Genomic DNA, 18,256 nt, shown 5'->3' with positions numbered 1-18,256 from the left:
GGATGTGCCGTGCCTTCTCCCACAACCAAGATTAGAGACAACTAAATATTAGCAACAGAAAACACAGCCAGAACACGGAAAATTGAACTTTTCGGAAGTCCGTTAACAACAAATTCTTCAGCCTGACTGGTAAGGGGCGAAACCAGCGGCTGGCGGAGCAGGGTTGCACAGGAGGACTCGGCCAGACACACTCAGGCCCGCGGAATCCAGGTGCAGGGTCAGACCTAGTGAGCGACCCAGCGAGCAACCAGGCGAGCGACCTCGGGGGAGACAGCCGGGCCCGGGGCTGCATGTTGACTGAGGTCGCGCATTTGTGCGAGGGTGGACAGGCGAGGGAGTGGGCGGTTGGACCGGGCCGGCAGGTCCCCACGGCAAGTGGCAGTGGAGGGCACCGCCATTTCCCTGCTCTGACCCCACCTCCACATACAGCGTCATAACCCAGCGACTCTGAGTGGCCCGGCCCAGGTGAACCACCTAAGGCACTGCTCCTCCGCACCCAGCTGTGAGAAGCGGCAGAGGGGGTCGCCATTTCCTCGCTCTGGCCACGTCCCCACATACAGCGTCACAACCCAGCGACCTGGAAATCCAAGCCGCCGCTTCTCACACTTAAAGGGCCCGAACAGACCAAGAATGGCGCAGGAGGATCTCAGAGCCCCAGAAATAAATCTAAGCGATGAAGAAATAGCAAAACTCACAGACGCACAGTTTAAAAAATTGGTGATCAGGATCCTCACAGAACTGGTTGATTATAGCCACAAATTAGACAAATATATGAAGGCGAAACTAATTGAAATGAATGGAATTGCACAGGACACCAATAGCAATGAAAAGGAAACTGGGACTCAAATCAATGGAGTGGACCAGAAGAAAGCAAATAATGGCCAAACAGAAAAGAGTCAAGAAGCAAGAATTCAAAGAAATGAGGAGAGTCTTAGGAACCTCCAGGACATCTTTAAACGCTCCAACATCCGAATTATAGGGGTACCAGAAGGGGGAAAGGCACAGCCACCAGTGGAAAACTTATTTGAACAAATAATAAAGGAGAATTTCCCCAATCTGGCAAAGGAAATAGACTGCCAGGAAATCCAGGAAGCTCAGAGAGTCCCAAAGAAGTTGGACCCAAGAAGGAACACACCAAGGCACATCATCATTACATTAGCCAAGATTAAAATGAAGGAGAGAATTCTAGAAGCAGCAAGAGCTAAGGGGACAGTCACCTACAAAGGAGTCCCCATCAGACTGTCAGCAGATTTCTCAAAAGAGACCTTACAGGCAAGAAGGGGCTGGAAAGAGGTATTCCAAGTCATGAAATCTAAAGACCTACAACCAAGATTGCTCTATCCAGCAAAACTTTCATTTAGAATGGAAGGACAGATAAGGTGCTTCTCAGATAAGATCAAATTCAAGGAGTTCATCATCACCAAGCCCTTATTATATGAAACGTTAAAGAGACTTATCTAAGAAAAAAGAAGTTAAAGAAACATGAACAGTGAAAGGACAACAAACTCACAGTTATTAACAACCACACCTAAAACAAAAGCAAACTAAAAGGACAGCTAGATCAGGAGTGGAAACATAGAAATGAAGATCTCAAGGAGGGTTAGCAACAGAGGAGTGGGAGGAGGAGAAGGGGGGAGAAGGTACAGAAAATAAGTAGCATAGACAGTAGATAGAAAATAGATGGGGGGGCAAGAATAGCATGGGAAATATAGAATCTAAAGGACTTGAGACACATGGTCATAAACTAAAGGGGGGGTGATGGTGGGGATGGGGGGTAGGGTGGAAGGGAATAAAGGGGGAATAGAACAAGTGTAACAGCATAATCAATAAAAAAAATTTTTAAAAAAAAGGTTTTTAGTTTAATGTAGTCCCATTTGTTTATTTTTTCTTTTCTTTCTCTTTCCTGGGGAGAAATATCCGATAAAAAAAATTGCTGTGAGCAGTGTCCAAAATTATATTCCTTTGTTTTCTTTGAGAGTTTTTATGGTTTTGGGTCTAGCATTTAAGTCTTTGATCCATTTTGAATTTATTCTTGTGTGTGGTATAAGAAAGTGGTCTAGTTTCACTTTTCTGCACTTATCTGTCCAATTTTCTCAACACCATTTATTGAATAAACTATCATTAGCCTGCTGTATGTGGAAGCAAGCCTGCTTGCTTCCTCTGTAAAATACTAATTGAATATAAAGGGATAGGTTTATTTCTTGTCTGTCTATTCTGTTTGACTTATGCGTCTGTTTTTATGCCAGTAACATGCTGTTTTGATTACTATAGTGTTATAGTATAGTTTCACATTAGGTAGTGGGATTCTTCCAACTTTGTTCTTTTTCAGGATCACTGTAGCTATGCAGGACCTTTTGTGGTTCCATATAAATTTTGAAACATTTGTTCTAGTTTTTTGCAATATGTCATTGGAATCTTGATAGGAATTGCATAGAATCTACAGATTGATTTGGGTAGCATGGACATTTTAATGATGTTAATTCTATCCATGAACATGGTATGTGCTTCCACTTATTTGTATTTTCTTTAATGTCTTTTCAGTGTGTCATAATTTTTTGAATACAGGTCTTTTACATCTTTGGTTAAATTTATTTCTAGGTATTTTATTCTTTTTTGTAGCAATTGTGAATGGATTGTTTCCTTAATCTCTTTCTGTTGGTTGGTTGTGTGGCCTATAAAAATGCAACTGATTTCTGGATATTAATTTTGTATCCTGCTACTTTGCTGAATTCATTTATCAGTTCTAGTAGTTTCTTGGTGGAATCATTGGCATTTTCTATGTACCATATCATGTCATCTGCAAATAATGACAGTTTTACTTCTCCCTTTCCAATATGGATGCCTTTATTTCTTCTTCTTGTCTGGTTGCTGTAGCAAGAACTTCCACTGCTATGTTGAATAAGAGAGGTAAAAGTAGACATCTCTGTCTTCTTCCTGATCACAAGGGGAATGCTTATAGTTTTTGTCCATGTAGTATGATGCTGGCAGCCGGTTTGTCAAAAATGGCCTCTTTTGTGTTTAGGTCTGTTCCCTCTAATGCCATTTTACTGTCAGTTTCTGTATTAAAATGGGTGCTGGATTTTATTAAATGCTTTTTCTGTATCTATTGATATGAATATGTATTTTTTATCCTTCATTTTATTCATATGGTGAATCATGTTTATTGATTTGCAAATATTGTACCAACCTTGCATTCCTGGAATGAATCCACTTGATCATGGTATATGATCTTTTTGATGCATTGCTGTTTTCAGTTTGCTAATATTTTATTGAGGAATTTAGGGTCTTTGTTCATCAGGGTTATTGGCCTATAATTTTCTTCCTTTGTAGTGTCTTTATCTGGTTTTGGAATTAGGGTAACATAATTGGCCTCATAAACTGAGTTTGGGAGCCTTTCCTTCACTTGAATTTTATGAACTAGTTTGAGAAGGAGAGTTGTTAGTTCTTCTAGGAATGTTTGGTAAAGTTTGCCTAGAAGCCATCTGATCCAGGGCTTTTGTTTATTGGACTTTTTTGATTACTGCTTCCATTTCACTAGGCATAATCTTCACCAGGTATAATCTGTTTCTTCAAGTTTCATGTTTCTTCCTGATATACTTTTGGAAGATTATATGTGTCTAGGAATTTATCCATTTTGTCCAGGTTGTCCAGTTTGTTAGCATATCGTTGTTCATAATATTTTCTTAAAATCCTTTGTATGTCTTTGGTATCAGTTGATATTTCTCCTCTTTCATTTCTGATTTTGTTTATCTAGGTCTTCTCTCTTTCTTTCTTCCTTTCTTGATGAGTCTAATTAAGGGTTTATCAATCTTGTTTATCTATTTAAAGAACCAGCTCTTGGATTTGTTGCTCTTTTGTGCCATTTTTTTAGACTCTATTTCATTTATTTCTGCTCTGATCTTAATTATTTCCTTTCTTCTCACTTTGTGCTTCATTTGTTGTTCTTTTTCAGGTTCCTTTAAGTGTGAAGATAGATTGTTTATTTGAGCTTTTTCTTTTGTGTGTGTGTGTGTGTTTAAATAAGCCTGAATGCTATATAGATTTCCCTCTTAGCATTGCTTTCCCAATGTCCCACAGGTTTAGGATTGTTTTATCCTCATTTTCATTTGCTTCAAGGCATCTTTTGATTTATTCCTTGATCTTGTTGTCGACCCATTCATTTTTTTAATAACGTTATTCAGCTTCCATGTTTTTGAGTGTTTTTCAGTGTTCCTCTTGTGATTGATTTCTAATTTCACAGCATTGTGGTCAGTGAAGATGCTTGATATGATTTCAGTCTTCCTAAGTTTGTTGTGACTTGTTCTCTGTCCAAACATGTGGTCTATCCTAGAAAACATTCCATGTACACTTGAAAAGTATGTATATTCTGCTGCTTTGGGGTGAAATGCTCTAAAGATATCGATTATATCCATTTGACCTACTGTTGTTTAAGGCCATTGTCTCCTTGTTGATTTTCTATCTATAAGATTGATCCATTAAAGTCAAAGAGCTGTGGAAATCCTCTCTTATGACTGTATTTCTGTTGCTCTCTACTTTTATGTCATCAAGGTTTGCTTCCAATATTAGCTGCTCCTATGTTATATGCATAAATGTTTCCTAGTGTTACTCATAAATGTTTACTCTTGTTGCATTGTTCCCTTTATCATTATGTAGCATCTTTTGTCTTTTACTTTAGCCTTGGTTTTAAAGTCTATTTTTTTTTTCAGATTTAAGTACTGCTACTCCAGCTTTCTTTTCCTTTCCATTTACATGAAATATCTTTTTCTATCTCTTTGCTTTTATTCTGTGTATATTTTTCGATCTAAGGTGAGTCTCTTGGAGGCAGTATATATATGGGTCTTGTTTTCTTATCTATTCAGCTACTCTCTGTCTTAGGGTTGGAGCGTGTAAGCCATTTACATTTAAAGTGAATATTGATAGATATGTATTAAATGCCATTTTATTGATAGACTTTTGTTTTTTTCTTTCTCTTCTTTGACTTTTGTTGCACTACAGGTTTTGTGTTAACAAACTCCTTTAGCTTTTTCATGTCTGGGAAACTCTTTTCTCCTTCCATTTCAAATGATAGCCTTTCTGGGTAAAGTAGCCTTAGTTGTAGGTCCTTGCTTTTCATCACCTTGAATATTTCATGCCACTCCCTTCTGGCCTGAAATGATTCTGTTGAGTAATCAGATTCCAATTTAATTGGTGCTCCCTTATAAATGACTCTCTCCTTTTCTCTTGCAGATTTTAGGATTCTCTCCTTGTCTTTAAGCCTTGTCATTTTAATTATGTTGTATCTCAGTGTAGGCCTCTTTGGGTCCAACTTGTTTGGGATTCTCTGAGCTTCCTGGACTTGTGTGTCTTTTTCCTTCACCAGATTAGGGAAGTTTTTGGTCATTGTTTCTTCAATAGGTCCTCGATCCCTTGCTCACTCTCTTCTCCTTCTGGTATTCCCGTGATGCAGATGCTGTTATGTTTCATGTTGTCTGAAATGTTTCTTAAGCTCTCCTCAGTCTTTTAAATTCCTTTTTCTCTTTGCTGCTCTGCCTGGATGTTTTATTCTACCTTGTTTTCCAAATCAGTGATTTGGTCCTCTGTTTCATCTAACCTACTGTTTACTCTTTTCAGTGTATTATTTTTTCAGATATTGCGATTTTAATTTCTGACTCTTTTATGATTTCCATGTCTTTTTTATGCTGTTGAGTATCCTTATAATCATTACTCTAAACTCCATCTGATAAATTGCTTGCCTCCATTTTGTCTAGTTTTTCTTCTGGAGAATTCTCTTGTTCATTTGGGGTCTGTTTTTTTTCTTCTCATTTTGGCTGCTTCTTTTCATTTTTCACCTTAGTTGCTAACCTAATCAGCTGTTGAAATTGATCAATTGCTAATCTAATCAAGTTGTGATCAGCAGCCTGGCTTAAGCAACACACAGTGGGGCACAGTAGTTCTGTGGGTGGGGCTATTGCTTCCCCTCCAGCTATTGCCATTCGAGAGGAATTGTCTGCCTGAGAAAGGTGGCTCCTGTCGTTATGGGGAAATGACTCAGCACAGGGATCCTGGTGGCTGTTCCTTCAGTTCTCTCCCCAGAGCCACATACCCCAGACTCTCCTCAAGTGTCTCTAGTCTACTCTGCCCTCCCTCTGACTGAGCCCAGGGTAAGTATCTGGAAAGGAAATTTTGTGCATTGGCCCTTTAACAGGTTCTCTATGTCCCCAGCCATCTTTCCCTGGCAGATAGAAACCATGATACTTTTCACAGCTGGATGTTATCTGGGTTCCTTGCCAGCCCTGGTAATATCAGCTGGGGAGCCCAGATTAGACCCCTTACTTCTCAGGGGGAAGCCTCTGGCCACTGAAATATCCTTCCAGAACTTCAGCCGCTTCCTGTAGGAGCCCAGCTATCCCTCTCATGCCAGTGACACTGCCTACCAGTCTCATTGAGATGAAGTGTTTTCTTTTGTCTGTCCTTGGTTGTGAGGCTTCCGTCCAGTTAGTGTTCAGCTGGTCATTCAGTACAACTCTGTACAATTTAGTTGTAATTTCAGTGATTTCTCTACAATTTAGTTGTAATTCCAGATTGGTCGTGGGAGGAGGTTAGTGTAGCTGCCACTTACTCCTCTGCCATTTTGGATCGCAATTATTTTTATTTCTCCTTTAGAACTCCATAACACCTTAGGCTAACTCTGTTGTAATGCTTAGCGTATTGTGTTATAATCCTTGATTTTTTTGTCTTCCTAAGTAGACGACTAGCTTATTGAAGGTAAGCCAGGATGTACATCTTCCAAACAGTGTGTTGTCTGAATGGGGTGAAGGCTCTGATGACATATCTGTGATCGTGGATCATGGGTCAGTCAGTTGTAATATTAGAAGTGAGGAGTCAAATATAGACAAGAGCAAGATAGACATTTCCTCAACTTTCCCATTCCTATATGCAAAATTTATACAAATTACATAAAGTTACTGCAGTAGACTTTTTTAGTATGTAAGCAATATAATTTTGGAAGTAATTTTTCCATAAATAATTAAGCAATAACACTATTTTGTTTTCTTTTGGTTAGGTGCTGTGATTGTCTCCACACCTCAAGACATTGCACTGATGGATGCACACAAGGGTGCTGAGATGTTTCGAAAAGTCCATGTGCCTGTAAGCATTTATGCCTCACTGTTGCAAAAATATAAGACACTTCTAACTGAAGAAGCAAGTCATTGAGAAATACAATCCCAGTTTTAATTTAGTTCTGTGCAGAAGTCTATATGAAAACCCTACTTCATCTTATGGTTACTTTAAAAACATACATTTAGGGGCAATATATATATATATATATATATATATATATATATATATTATATATATATTTTTTATTTTTTGCTTTTTCTTTTTTTTAAATATATTTTATTAATTATGCCATTACAGTTGTTCTATTTCCCCCTTCATTTCCCTCCACCCTGCACACCCCCTCTCCCACCATCCTCCCCCTTTAGTTTATGACCACGTGTCTCAAGTTTAGATTCTATATTTCCCATACTATTCTTGCCCTCTCCCCTATTTTCTACCTACCATCTGTGCTACTTATTTTCTGTACCTTCTCCCCCCTTCTCCTTCTCCCATTCCCCTGTTGCTAACCCTCCATGTGATCTTCATTTCTATGGTTCTGCTCCTGATCTAGCTGTCTTCTTAGTTTGCTTTTGTTTTAGGTGTGGTTGTTAATAACTGTGAGTTTGCTGTCCTTTCACTGTTCACCTTTTTTATCTTCTTTTTCTTAGGTAAGTCCCTTTAACATTCCATATAATAAGGGCTTGGTGATGATGAACTCCTTGAATTTGATCTTATCTGAGAAGCACCTTATCTGTCCTTCCATTCTAAATGAAAGCTTTGCTGGATAGATATCAATCTTGGTTGTAGGTCTTTGGTTTTCATGACTTGGAATACTTCTTTCCAGCCCCTTCTTGCCTGTAAGGTCTCTTTTGAGAAATCAGCTGACAGCCTGATGGGAACTCCTTTGTAAGTGACTGTCCCCTTATCTCTTGCTGCTTCTAGAATTCTCTCCTTCATTTTAATCTTGGCTAATATAATGATGATGTGCCTTGTTGTGTTCCTTCTTGGGTCCAACTTCTTTGGGACTCTCTGAGCTTCCTGGATTTCCTGGCAGTCTATTTCCTTTGCCAGATTGGAGAAGTTCTCCTTTATTATTTGTTCAAATAAGTTTTCCACTTGTTGCTATTCCTCTTCCCCTTCTGGCACCCCTATAATTCGGATGTTGGAACGTTTAAAGGTGTCCTGGAGGTTCCTAAGCCTCTCCTCATTTTTTTGAATTCTTGTTTCTTCATTCTTTTCTGTTTGGTCCTTTTTTTTCTCCTTCTGGTCCATTCCATTGATTTGAGTCCCAGTTTCCTTTCCATTATTCTTGGTTTCCTGTGTATTTCCATTGATTTCAATTAGTTTAGCCTTCATATATTCCTCTAATTTGTGACTAAAATCAACCAGTTCTGTGAGCATCCTGATCACCAGTTTTGAACCATGCATCTGAAAGTTTGGTTATTTCTTCATCGCTTAGATTTATCAGTTCTGGGGCTCTGAGTTGTTCCTGAGCCATGTTTTGATCTGTTTGTGCCTGTTACGTATGAGGAGTGGAGCCTTAGTTGTTCACCAGGGCGGGGCCACCCAGGTTGCTGGTTTGTGACGCTGTATGTGGGAGCAGAGTCAGAGAGTGACAATGGCGGTTCCCTCTGCCACTTCCTGCCTCTGGGCCTGCACAGTTCTTCTCACTGCTAGCTCCTTCACCAGTTTATCTGCGCGCTAATGTGTGACTGAGATCAGCCCTCAGTGGGTCTGCCCACTTCTCCACACCTGGGATCCACCCAAGGCTGCTGGTGCACCTGGGTCGCATGCCTGGGCCCGGGTCAGTCTGGTGGATCTTTCCAGCCCAACCCCACTCTGCTGCTGGCTCTGCCCCTCTTACCAGTTTGGCTGAAGGGTTTGTTGTTGTCATACTTCCATGTAGTTCAATTTTCTGTGGTTTGCCTGCATTTTTGTTGCTAAAACTTTGTCGTTTTTAAACCTAGTTGTGCGAGAAGGTGCAGTGCTTCTGCCTACGCCTCCCTCTGGGCGGAAATCTCCATATATACATTATATTAATCAAGAAGAATTCTAGCCCTGGTTGGGTAGCTCAGATGGCTAGAGCATCGTCCAGATATGCCAAGGTTGTGGGTTCAGTCTCCCATCAGGCCGCATACAAGAAGCAACTGATGAATGCATAAATAAGTGGAACAGCAAATTGATGTCTCTCTCTCTCTTTCTCTGTCTCCCTCCCCCCATTCTTTTCTCTCTCAAACCAATAAATGAAAATGTTTAAAAAGAAATATTTTAAAATATCCTTCCAGTATGAGTTTTCTGAATAAGTGCTACCTCTCTCAAATACTTGCATTCTTATTGACCACCCCCTCCAAAAACCAAATAAACAACAAGGGTATTTTAGGAAATTATTTAGGTGGATATACCTGAATAGATAACCAGTGGGAACACAGGTAGAAAGATGTCTGCCTTCCTTCTGTTTCCTACGATTTTAACTCACTTGTAGCTCACCATCTTGTAAAAGGTATCAAAGGATTTTCTATACAACATGGTAAGGGAGAACAAGTTAAAAATGATAGAATAAAAATAAGGCAAAGGATAATTAAATCAACTGGAGTCAGAAGTGAAATCTATAAACAAATCACATGTCATTAAGGGACTTAAATATATGCTAGAAGTAGGCCATTCATTTTTAGCAGCCACGGGGAAAGAAAGATGAGAGTATTATAATAACTGTCCATTTCCATGAGGTTAAAAAAGAGGTTGATGCTCAAGAGAAGCAGAGCTGAGACTAGAGAGGTAGACCCCTCCCCTGGATTCCCAGAAAAAAAGAAATCCTGTAGCTATAAACACAATCTCATCGCCTTCTTTATCATAAATAGAGATTCTTCCTCCTAGTGTGCCTCACAAAAGCCAGTGGACAGTGTATAATCAGCATTGCAAAACAAAGTCAACGTGATGCTTTCATCTACGTGGCCGTCTACTGGCCTTACTTAATTCAGAGACAGATTTTAGGGTATATAGAGCACAGCCTTTTAGACTTCAGCCCGTGGATTAACTTCAGGGGTTTCATAATTTTCTCTCCTCTCCCTCCCCGCCCACCCAACTGTATGTTCACTTTGTCTTTGTTTTGTTAAATTATTCAGTGATATGGCATAAGGTCCAGGGATGTGGTAGAATGAATAGACTCTCAGGGAAGCTTTCATAAGTGTGTTTCTCTCAGGAGAGTTTCTGAGAAATATCAAATAGTACAATAGTAGAGTTGAGATGATCCTCTTTGACAGTTGCCTCTCCTCACTTGCCAATTAGTACAGAGCTGTCTGCACTTACAAGCCATGGGTGGAGCTCTAGATTGGGTCAACACGCTCTTAGAAAAATTGAGGAGCCTGATAAGGATGATGTCTGTCTGCTTACCTTTTAGGTGATCTGAGGGTGTTCTTTTAGGTGTTCTCACTAGCAGGGCTAACATTGTGGTCAGAAAGTGTTTCAGGCACAGCTTTTGTATGTGAATAAATGAATGATAAAGCCCCCAAGGTAGTGTTCAATATTGTGAGTTGGAGCTTTGAAAAATTATAAAGCAACAGTAACCAAATGCCCACCTAGGACAGAAAACTGTCTCAGTGAAGCATTTAGTTTGAGCAATGTGACTTCCTATTATGCCCTCCAAGATAAACTGATACAAGTAATGCCCTCTGATAGCTAAATAATGTTACTTATATGGGATTTTAAAATATAAATCAGCAGAGAGTTAGAAAGAGGGTTATCTACCAAAAATTATGAGACCAAGTAATCCATAATCCTTTGGGCAGAAATTAAATGACGGGGCCAGTGGTCTGTTACTGCCACTTCAAGGTCAGGATGACAGACTTGCTATCAGCGTATAAGTGAATGCTTCACTGCTCATTCTTTAAGATAAGGGTGGAGGCTTATGTCTGACTCACTCACAAGCATCAGGAAATCTGTGAGGGAAAAGTTTCAAAAGAGCAGAAGCAAGAGCTGTTTGTTATTTTCCCTGGTAAATTATCAAGAGGCCATTTTCAACTGGTGCTGTCACTTGAGGCAACTGTGGCTGTGGGGCAGGTCCCACAAGCACTTTGCTAGTTGGGAATCTCAGTGACCTCTGTTGCCAAAGTCAGCAAATGTAACTTTCAGTCCTTAAGTTATTTTCACTTATCAGCAGCATCTAATACTGCTCTGTGAATAAAAAAGCAAATAATCTCATAATAGTTCTGACAGTCTTTTCTAGACTGGAGGACAGAAAGTGGGACAGAGAATCCTTATGGAAAGTAACAGTGGGGAAGAGGGATGGATGGCCACTGAGTCCAGGTTAGGCTGTTGCTAAGTGGGTGCCCCTGAAGGGTAAAAGTTTAGGATGTCAGCAAGGAAATAGCATGAGGAATTACTCCAGCGGAAGGACCTTAGGCTGCATAAGGCTCATAGGACTCGTACAGGATTAGTTCAGAACTGTAAGAGTTGTTTGTGATCAGAAAGTTGATGCTGGAGTTTAAGTTTCAGAGCTGGAGCCATCCTGGATCCTGAGAAGACCCACGTGGTTGGTCATGGATATGTGGGGCTGAAGTGGTGAGGGAACGAAAATCATCAGAAATGCATAATCCCTCCAAGGTGGTTTTTTTACATTGTCCTGTACCTTTATTGGACAGCTCTTTTTTCACCACTGTGTTTTAATTATTTGCCCTATGAATAGCAAAAATTTTTAAAGAATGTAGAATGTCTTAATCATCTCTTAACCCTGCAGAACAAAATAGGTGCTCAGTAATCTTTGCAATTGAGACTGAGAACTTTCCTAATTCTGTTAGGCAGTGACCTCTGTAAGTGGTTGGACAGCCCTGGAACAGCCACATCGTATAGGGAATCCCAGCTGTGAATGGGAGGAGGACTCGCTAACCTCAGATCCTTCGGGCACTTAGGAGCCTTGGAGTCTAAGTAATGATAAAGCATTTGAAATTAGAAAGTGTTCCACAAATGCCAAGGAGAAATGTTATGCTTCGTTTATACCACTTTATTCTACTTTTTCCTGGTTGTCAGTTTTGCTCTGTATTTTTTCTCCTTTTGAAGTGCATTAGTTACCATGGAAACAGTGGCATCGTCAGAATTCATTGGTATGGCCAGAGTTTACTAATGTCTATAAGAGCATTTTGAAGTTAATTTAAATGGTTTCTCAAAACTCAAGGCTCAGATAAGGGAAGGAGAAGAAGAGATGAACTATTAAATTTTCTTTTCTCTGCTTGAATGATATAAATTCTGCCAAATCCTTGATTATCTCAGTATTTGTAGATTAGACTGCTTTTCAAAAACTAATACAAATGTTCAATCTTACACATTTTTAATTGTGAGTACACTATATGTTGTGTCATTCTCACCCATTTTTGTTGCCTTCTTTTAGTTGGGAGGCCCAGGCACCTCAATTCGATGAAGCCTTTTCCTGTCATTTAAACTTTTAAAGTCAGAGGGATTTCACTGCCCCGCCCTTCCTTCTTAGGTAATCTCCTTCCCAGCTCCTGAAAAGCATATTAAAGTATATTTCCTGTTATTCTGCCTGTATATAAAGGAGCACTTACTTAATTTTAATTATATAAATAGTTTTTTATTCTATATATATGTATTTAATGATAGTGCCTTCTCTAAGCCAAGTACTGTGATAATATCCATTGGTGATTTTTTTTTAAATGAGGAGGATGAAGCCTTTTCTTTCAAGTACCTTTTCATCCTGTACACGGACTTCCTCGAGGTGCAGAGGCCCTAAATCCTGAGGGGTGTGAGAATACTTTCTTCTCTGGGCTGTCAGGGAGCTCTTTCATGGAAAAGCCAGGGTTTCTTTTTCATGGCCTTGTGATTTTGTGCATGCTGGTCCCTCACCTGGTAAGCCATTGTCAGTTTGGGAACTCATACTCATTTTTCATATTCCTACTCACGCATTACTTCTTCTAGGAAGTTTTTTCCAAACTGCCAAACAGGTTAATAATTCTTGCTCTGAACTACTTGAACATATATCTAGTTTGACTCTTATCTCACTACAGGCTTGCCTATCAGTCTCCACTGAAGAATGTGAGTTCCTGGGGGGCAAGAAAACATGCCTTAAATATCCTTAAATGCCCAGTTCCTGGCATGTAGCAGGCATATGGTAAATTCTTACTGTGCTGACATTTGACCTGGGATATACTGCCATCCACAATCCACTGTTCCCTTAATGCCCAGGCCATGGGCCGCTCTGCCTCGAGTTCTCTCCACTGTGGCCAAACTGGTTGTCCCCACCTCTTTGTGATTTCCAAATAGTTCTCTCCTTACTTCCCTCAGCATGCTGTTTCCCCGCCTGATCTCTACCCTCACTTTTTCCCTGGTAGTTCCTTTTCATCCTTTGGTGCTTAGATTAAATGTCTTTTTCTCTGGGAGATTTGCCCTGACCCTGTTAACTAGGCAAGGTCTTTCTGGTGTGTGATCCAGCAACACTGTTTCCCCATTGTAACCGTTTCACATTCGTCAGTGCATCCACATTTATAGTTGCCCCCCTTACTGTCAGCTCTGTGACTGCAGGGACCATTGCCCTTCCCCTGTGTCTAGAATATATAGCTGCTCCCCAAATATGTACGGGGTGAATGAGTGAGTGGAATTTTCGTAGGCATATTGGGGGCTAAGGGAGGTCAGAATTCAGTCTGAAATGAATCAGCAAACTCCAAGTTGTGTTCAGTCAGTTTGTCTCTAGTTGAAGTAATGCGTTTGGGTGTCTCTGTGTTAGGCCCATGTTTGGTTGAGACTTAAACACTGGAGTAGACTAGGAATTCAGATCACCTTCTTCAGATTTTTAGAGGAGTCCATAAGGAATGTTGGATAGCAAATAGACAAAATTAGAATAGAGCTTTAAAATGATTTAACCTACTGGGGATTGGTAGAAAAGCCAGGAGCCGGGAGGGTGCAGGCAGTAGGGAAGCACTTTCAGTAGTGAGAGTCATTCACACTGCAGGCTATGTGACCCACCGTGAGTCCTGAGGTCAGCACGGTGAGAGATACAACCAAAGTTTTAAAACAATATTGCGATAAATTGCTGTTAGGAAGAAAAAGTATTATTTTATAAAGATTTGTTTTCAAATATAAACACATATATGTATATATTTATATTGGATCAAAATGTAAAACATTTCTCTTACCATCAGACAGTTTTAATAAATTGGAAAAGCACTGGTGTAGGTGATAGACAGCAAGGGTCTGATCTAGAATAATAGCGATGCAAATGGAAAGGGGAATGAATGTAATTGACATTTCAAAGGAAGGATAGGCAGGCTTGACAATTGATTACGTAGGACAGGATGATTACAAAAAAAGAGCCCAAAATGAAAGGGATTGTGAATTATGCTGCCCATAATAAATCTTCCAGGTTCTAGGGGCTGTTGTTTTTTCTTTAATCAGGATAACAGTGAACTAGAAATTAGAGGTTAAATGACCAGTCACAAATCCTTGTCCTTATTCTCTGAGTGTTGTGATTTAAAACTGTTTGGCGAGGAAGAGAATGATAGAGAACATAATTTGATGTTGGCCTTTTTAATACCATTCACAGAAGAAGATACATGTGACCATCTCTTCTCACAGAACCAGATTTATTATTTACCTGTATATTTGTATCCTCTTATACACATATTTTTGGCACTAGGAGAGCTGTATTCTTTAAGTATTTAACTTCTTCCAATTTTAAATTAAATTATGTTAGAAAATTTTTTATGATTTTGATGCAATAAGGTACTGCTTACAGAAGCATTTTTACATAATAGTAACAAGGGGTAAGCTAAGGAGCCTAAATGATGGAGTTCAGATCCCCGATCTGTCACTCTGTAGTTGTATGGCCTGAACAAGTGACTCTGACTGGGTGTTCTCGTCCAGGATGGGTAGTATAGTAGTGTTTCCCTCAGACAGTTGATGTGAGATGTAAATGAGATGATGCTCACAGAGGATTTAGTAGTCCAAACACTCAATGACAATATAATGCCATCTAATTAATGCTTATTGTAATTACTTTTGGAATATTATCATGAAGCAGATAAACTTATAAGCCACAGGTGTTTATGTATTTGGCCTAGGTATTTTGACAAGTCTGTTTATTTAGTAGTAAGAATTTTAACAATTTTTTAAAATTAGATGAATAGTGCTTTTGAGATTATTTCTTTAGTATAGTAGTTGAGCCTAAATTTTTCTCTTCATATAGATTTATTAAGTTACTAAAGTCATTTAGAATTTAAAATTCTGCATTATTTAAAATATGCATTATTTAATGTAGGCCAGTAGCTATTGCAAATGGATCTCAAAATATGTAGCGATGCAAATGCAATAGAAGTTTATTTCTTGCTCAGGTAACAGTACTAGAAGATGAATGGGTGAGCAGGGTGGTCTTCTCCCATAAAATTACTTAGGCTGTTGGAGCCCCTGCCATCTTAAAATGCGACTCTAAGGCCAACCTTGGAACCCCCTTCATTTGAGACAAGCAGCACAGAATGATAGCACAGCAGCATGTACGTGGTAGATTTTTATGGACCAGGCCTGGTGGTGATGCACATACTTCTACTCACATGCCACTAAAACTCAGTCACATGACCGCACACCACAATTTTCAAGGAGCCCAAGAAACGAGGACTAGCTATGTGCTGAGGAAGATGAGACTGTGGGTTGTTTCGGTGAACAACTAGTGTCTGTGCTGCAGTTGACTGGGCACCAAATACAGGGTGGGGCAAAAGTGGGTTTACAGCTGCTCGTGTAGAAAATAAGACAATAATTAGTAAGTAATACAAGATGAAACTTTTTGCACATTCACAACTGTAAATCTACTTTTGCTGACCCTGTGTATTAAAGCCTAGTGCTGTTTACTGAACTATTTTTTCCTTATAATAATACTGAAAAATCTATAAGTATTTTAGTCTTGCAAATAGTTATTTATTTTATAAAAGAGAGTTAGAAATTTTGCTTTTCTTGTGGTTTGCTTTTCCTGCTGGTGAAAAACAAAAAGGAAAGAAACAGAAAATCATACTGTGGTCTTGAACATTGTAGCATTTATGTGTAAGGGGTAATGATTATATTGTCTTCCAAGAAAAATTAGGTAATCTTAGAACCTAAAATAGATGATTCTTATCAATGTTTTCTTCCCATTTTTTATTTGTGCTACCAAAGACCCTACAAGTTGCTCTTAGTGATGAGGATCAGAATTGTGATTTATTATTTTTCTGGCAGAGTAACCATTTATGGTGGTAGGTTATCTGTTTGGACCAGGAGTTGTACACTCTCGCCCTTGCATGCTTTCATAGCTCATGTGTTCGATATTGGTCTCGGAGCTTTCTCTGCATCTGGTGTGTCTGTTGTACCCCGAGTCAAAACTTAGTTAATACCTCAAGCCTGCCTGCCTTAAAAAATGATTTAGGAGTAGGTAATCTTATGTGAAAATAGAGGCAGATGACACATGTATTCTCTCCTTTTCATCCTTGAGCATAGTTTTTCCTTGTAATCATCAATACTTCTGATGTATTTAAGGAACCTTTCGTTGATGGCTTTGAAGGCCTTGTGAAAATACTGTTTGAATTTTTTCCAGGTATATATATTAACTAGTTTGCACATGACATATTACATGCAGCTTTCTTCTTCACAGTTGATAATCTCTCCGTTTTAAAAACTGACTTTTCTTAGTGATCATCTTTATAAGACTGGGTGGGTAGTATTCTTCATCTCAGCCATAGTTACATCTCAGAGACCGAAGATGGGTGCTTTAAACTAGAATGTTGTTTTGTATGATTTACCTGAATTAAACTGATCTGACCTTCACAACGAGCCTACAAATTAGATAACATTGTTTTCCCCATTTTGCAGATGAGGGAACTGTAGTACAGAGATTAAATAACTCACTTACGATTAAATAATTCATCCATCTGTTTAGTGGGCCACTGGGATCCTGTCATAAACAGTCTGCTTTCAAAAGCCCACATTCCTACTTGCCGTTTCTGTGGATCATCCTGTGGACATCATGGCGTGTCACAGGATGAGCGAATCCAGGGGACAAGTGGTGTCTCCATTAAACTTGATTACCATTTGGGTTTCAATTGTAAAGGTGAACAAGTGAAGACAGGAAACTCGTGGATTAAAAATGGGGAGGAGTTAGGTGCCATAGGTTCTGCTGATAGTCAAGGGAGGTATAATGAGGGTGTTAAAGAGAAGGAGAGTTCCATGGCTGGGGAAGGGAATGAATTGTAGGGCTCACCTGTATCAGTGAGTAGTGAAGATGGTTCAAGTTAGGCCTTTCCTTATAACTGTGCTTTTAGTTACTATGTTAAATCCCCCACTAAATTGTACTGACTCATCAATTGTCAGGCCATCTAGTTCCATAAACAAAATTGTCTAGTCCATTACTTGTCATCTTGCATATGTTTGGTGACTTCCACATATAAACCAGTGACCCAGCTAGTTTGAATTTTGTCTCTGTTATTTAGTAATTTGGGACCTTGAACAAATAATCTAGCATTAGTGTTTTATGACCCACCAATATGTCATTGTGATAGTTAGGTGAGATAGTTATATGTACAGTACTTAGCATAGACCTTAGCACATGGTGCTAGGGTAGCTCTGAATGTTACTGTTATAATGGTAGATTGTAGAGATCATTATAAACCCTCATTTTAGAATTCAAGGCAGGGAGAAAGTGGGTTGCACCTCACACACCCAGAGCTAGTTACTTGGTTCCTGAGAGGAGCATGGACACAGGCCTCCCCATTCATTGTTCTTCCCACGCCAGACTTCTTCTGAAAGAGAAGACAAGAACCCATCTCAGTGTTTCAAATTATAACATTTGTATACATGATTCAAGGATTATACCAAAAACTGGTTCAAGGCTAATGAAGAACTGAAAAGCACTTCTTTTTCAGTTATTATTATTCATTCTCTATTTAACAGTGAGTTTTTCTTCATTTTTTCTTAAATCATAGCTTTTAATTCCTGTGACAGGTTCCAACCAGCAAGAATTTAACCTGATTGTGACCTTGAGAACTTGGATCATATAGTAGCCTGAAAAGCTTGCTTATTACTTACCAGCATCTGGATTTCAAGTACCAAGAAGTTAAAATTGGGGACTTTTGACACAAAGTCCCTGATTTTATTGACATAAAGCCAATATTTCAGAGCAATGTTGATATTTCCAGAGAGTTAATTTTTATAAAGT

The 18,256-nt window shown here is 39.2% G+C and overlaps 1 protein-coding gene across 2 annotated transcripts in view; it reads left to right on the top strand.

The window, feature by feature from the left end:
* NUBPL (NUBP iron-sulfur cluster assembly factor, mitochondrial) overlaps positions 1-18,256 on the top strand; it is a 251,132-nt gene that overhangs the window by 214,604 nt on the left and 18,272 nt on the right. For both annotated transcript variants that reach the window (XM_037161628.2, XM_037161627.2), the window contains exon 8: positions 7,043-7,128. In XM_037161628.2, the coding sequence (XP_037017523.1) occupies positions 7,043-7,128 (86 nt within the window). The remainder of the gene's footprint in view (positions 1-7,042; positions 7,129-18,256) is intronic.

This window comes from Artibeus jamaicensis, unplaced genomic scaffold, assembly GCF_021234435.1.
Source record: "Artibeus jamaicensis isolate MK-2021 breed Jamaican fruit bat unplaced genomic scaffold, CSHL_Jam_final contig_588, whole genome shotgun sequence".
Classification (NCBI taxonomy): Eukaryota; Metazoa; Chordata; class Mammalia; order Chiroptera; family Phyllostomidae; genus Artibeus; species Artibeus jamaicensis.
Note: the sequence above shows the minus strand (reverse complement) of the source record. Positions and strands in the feature narration are given on the sequence as shown.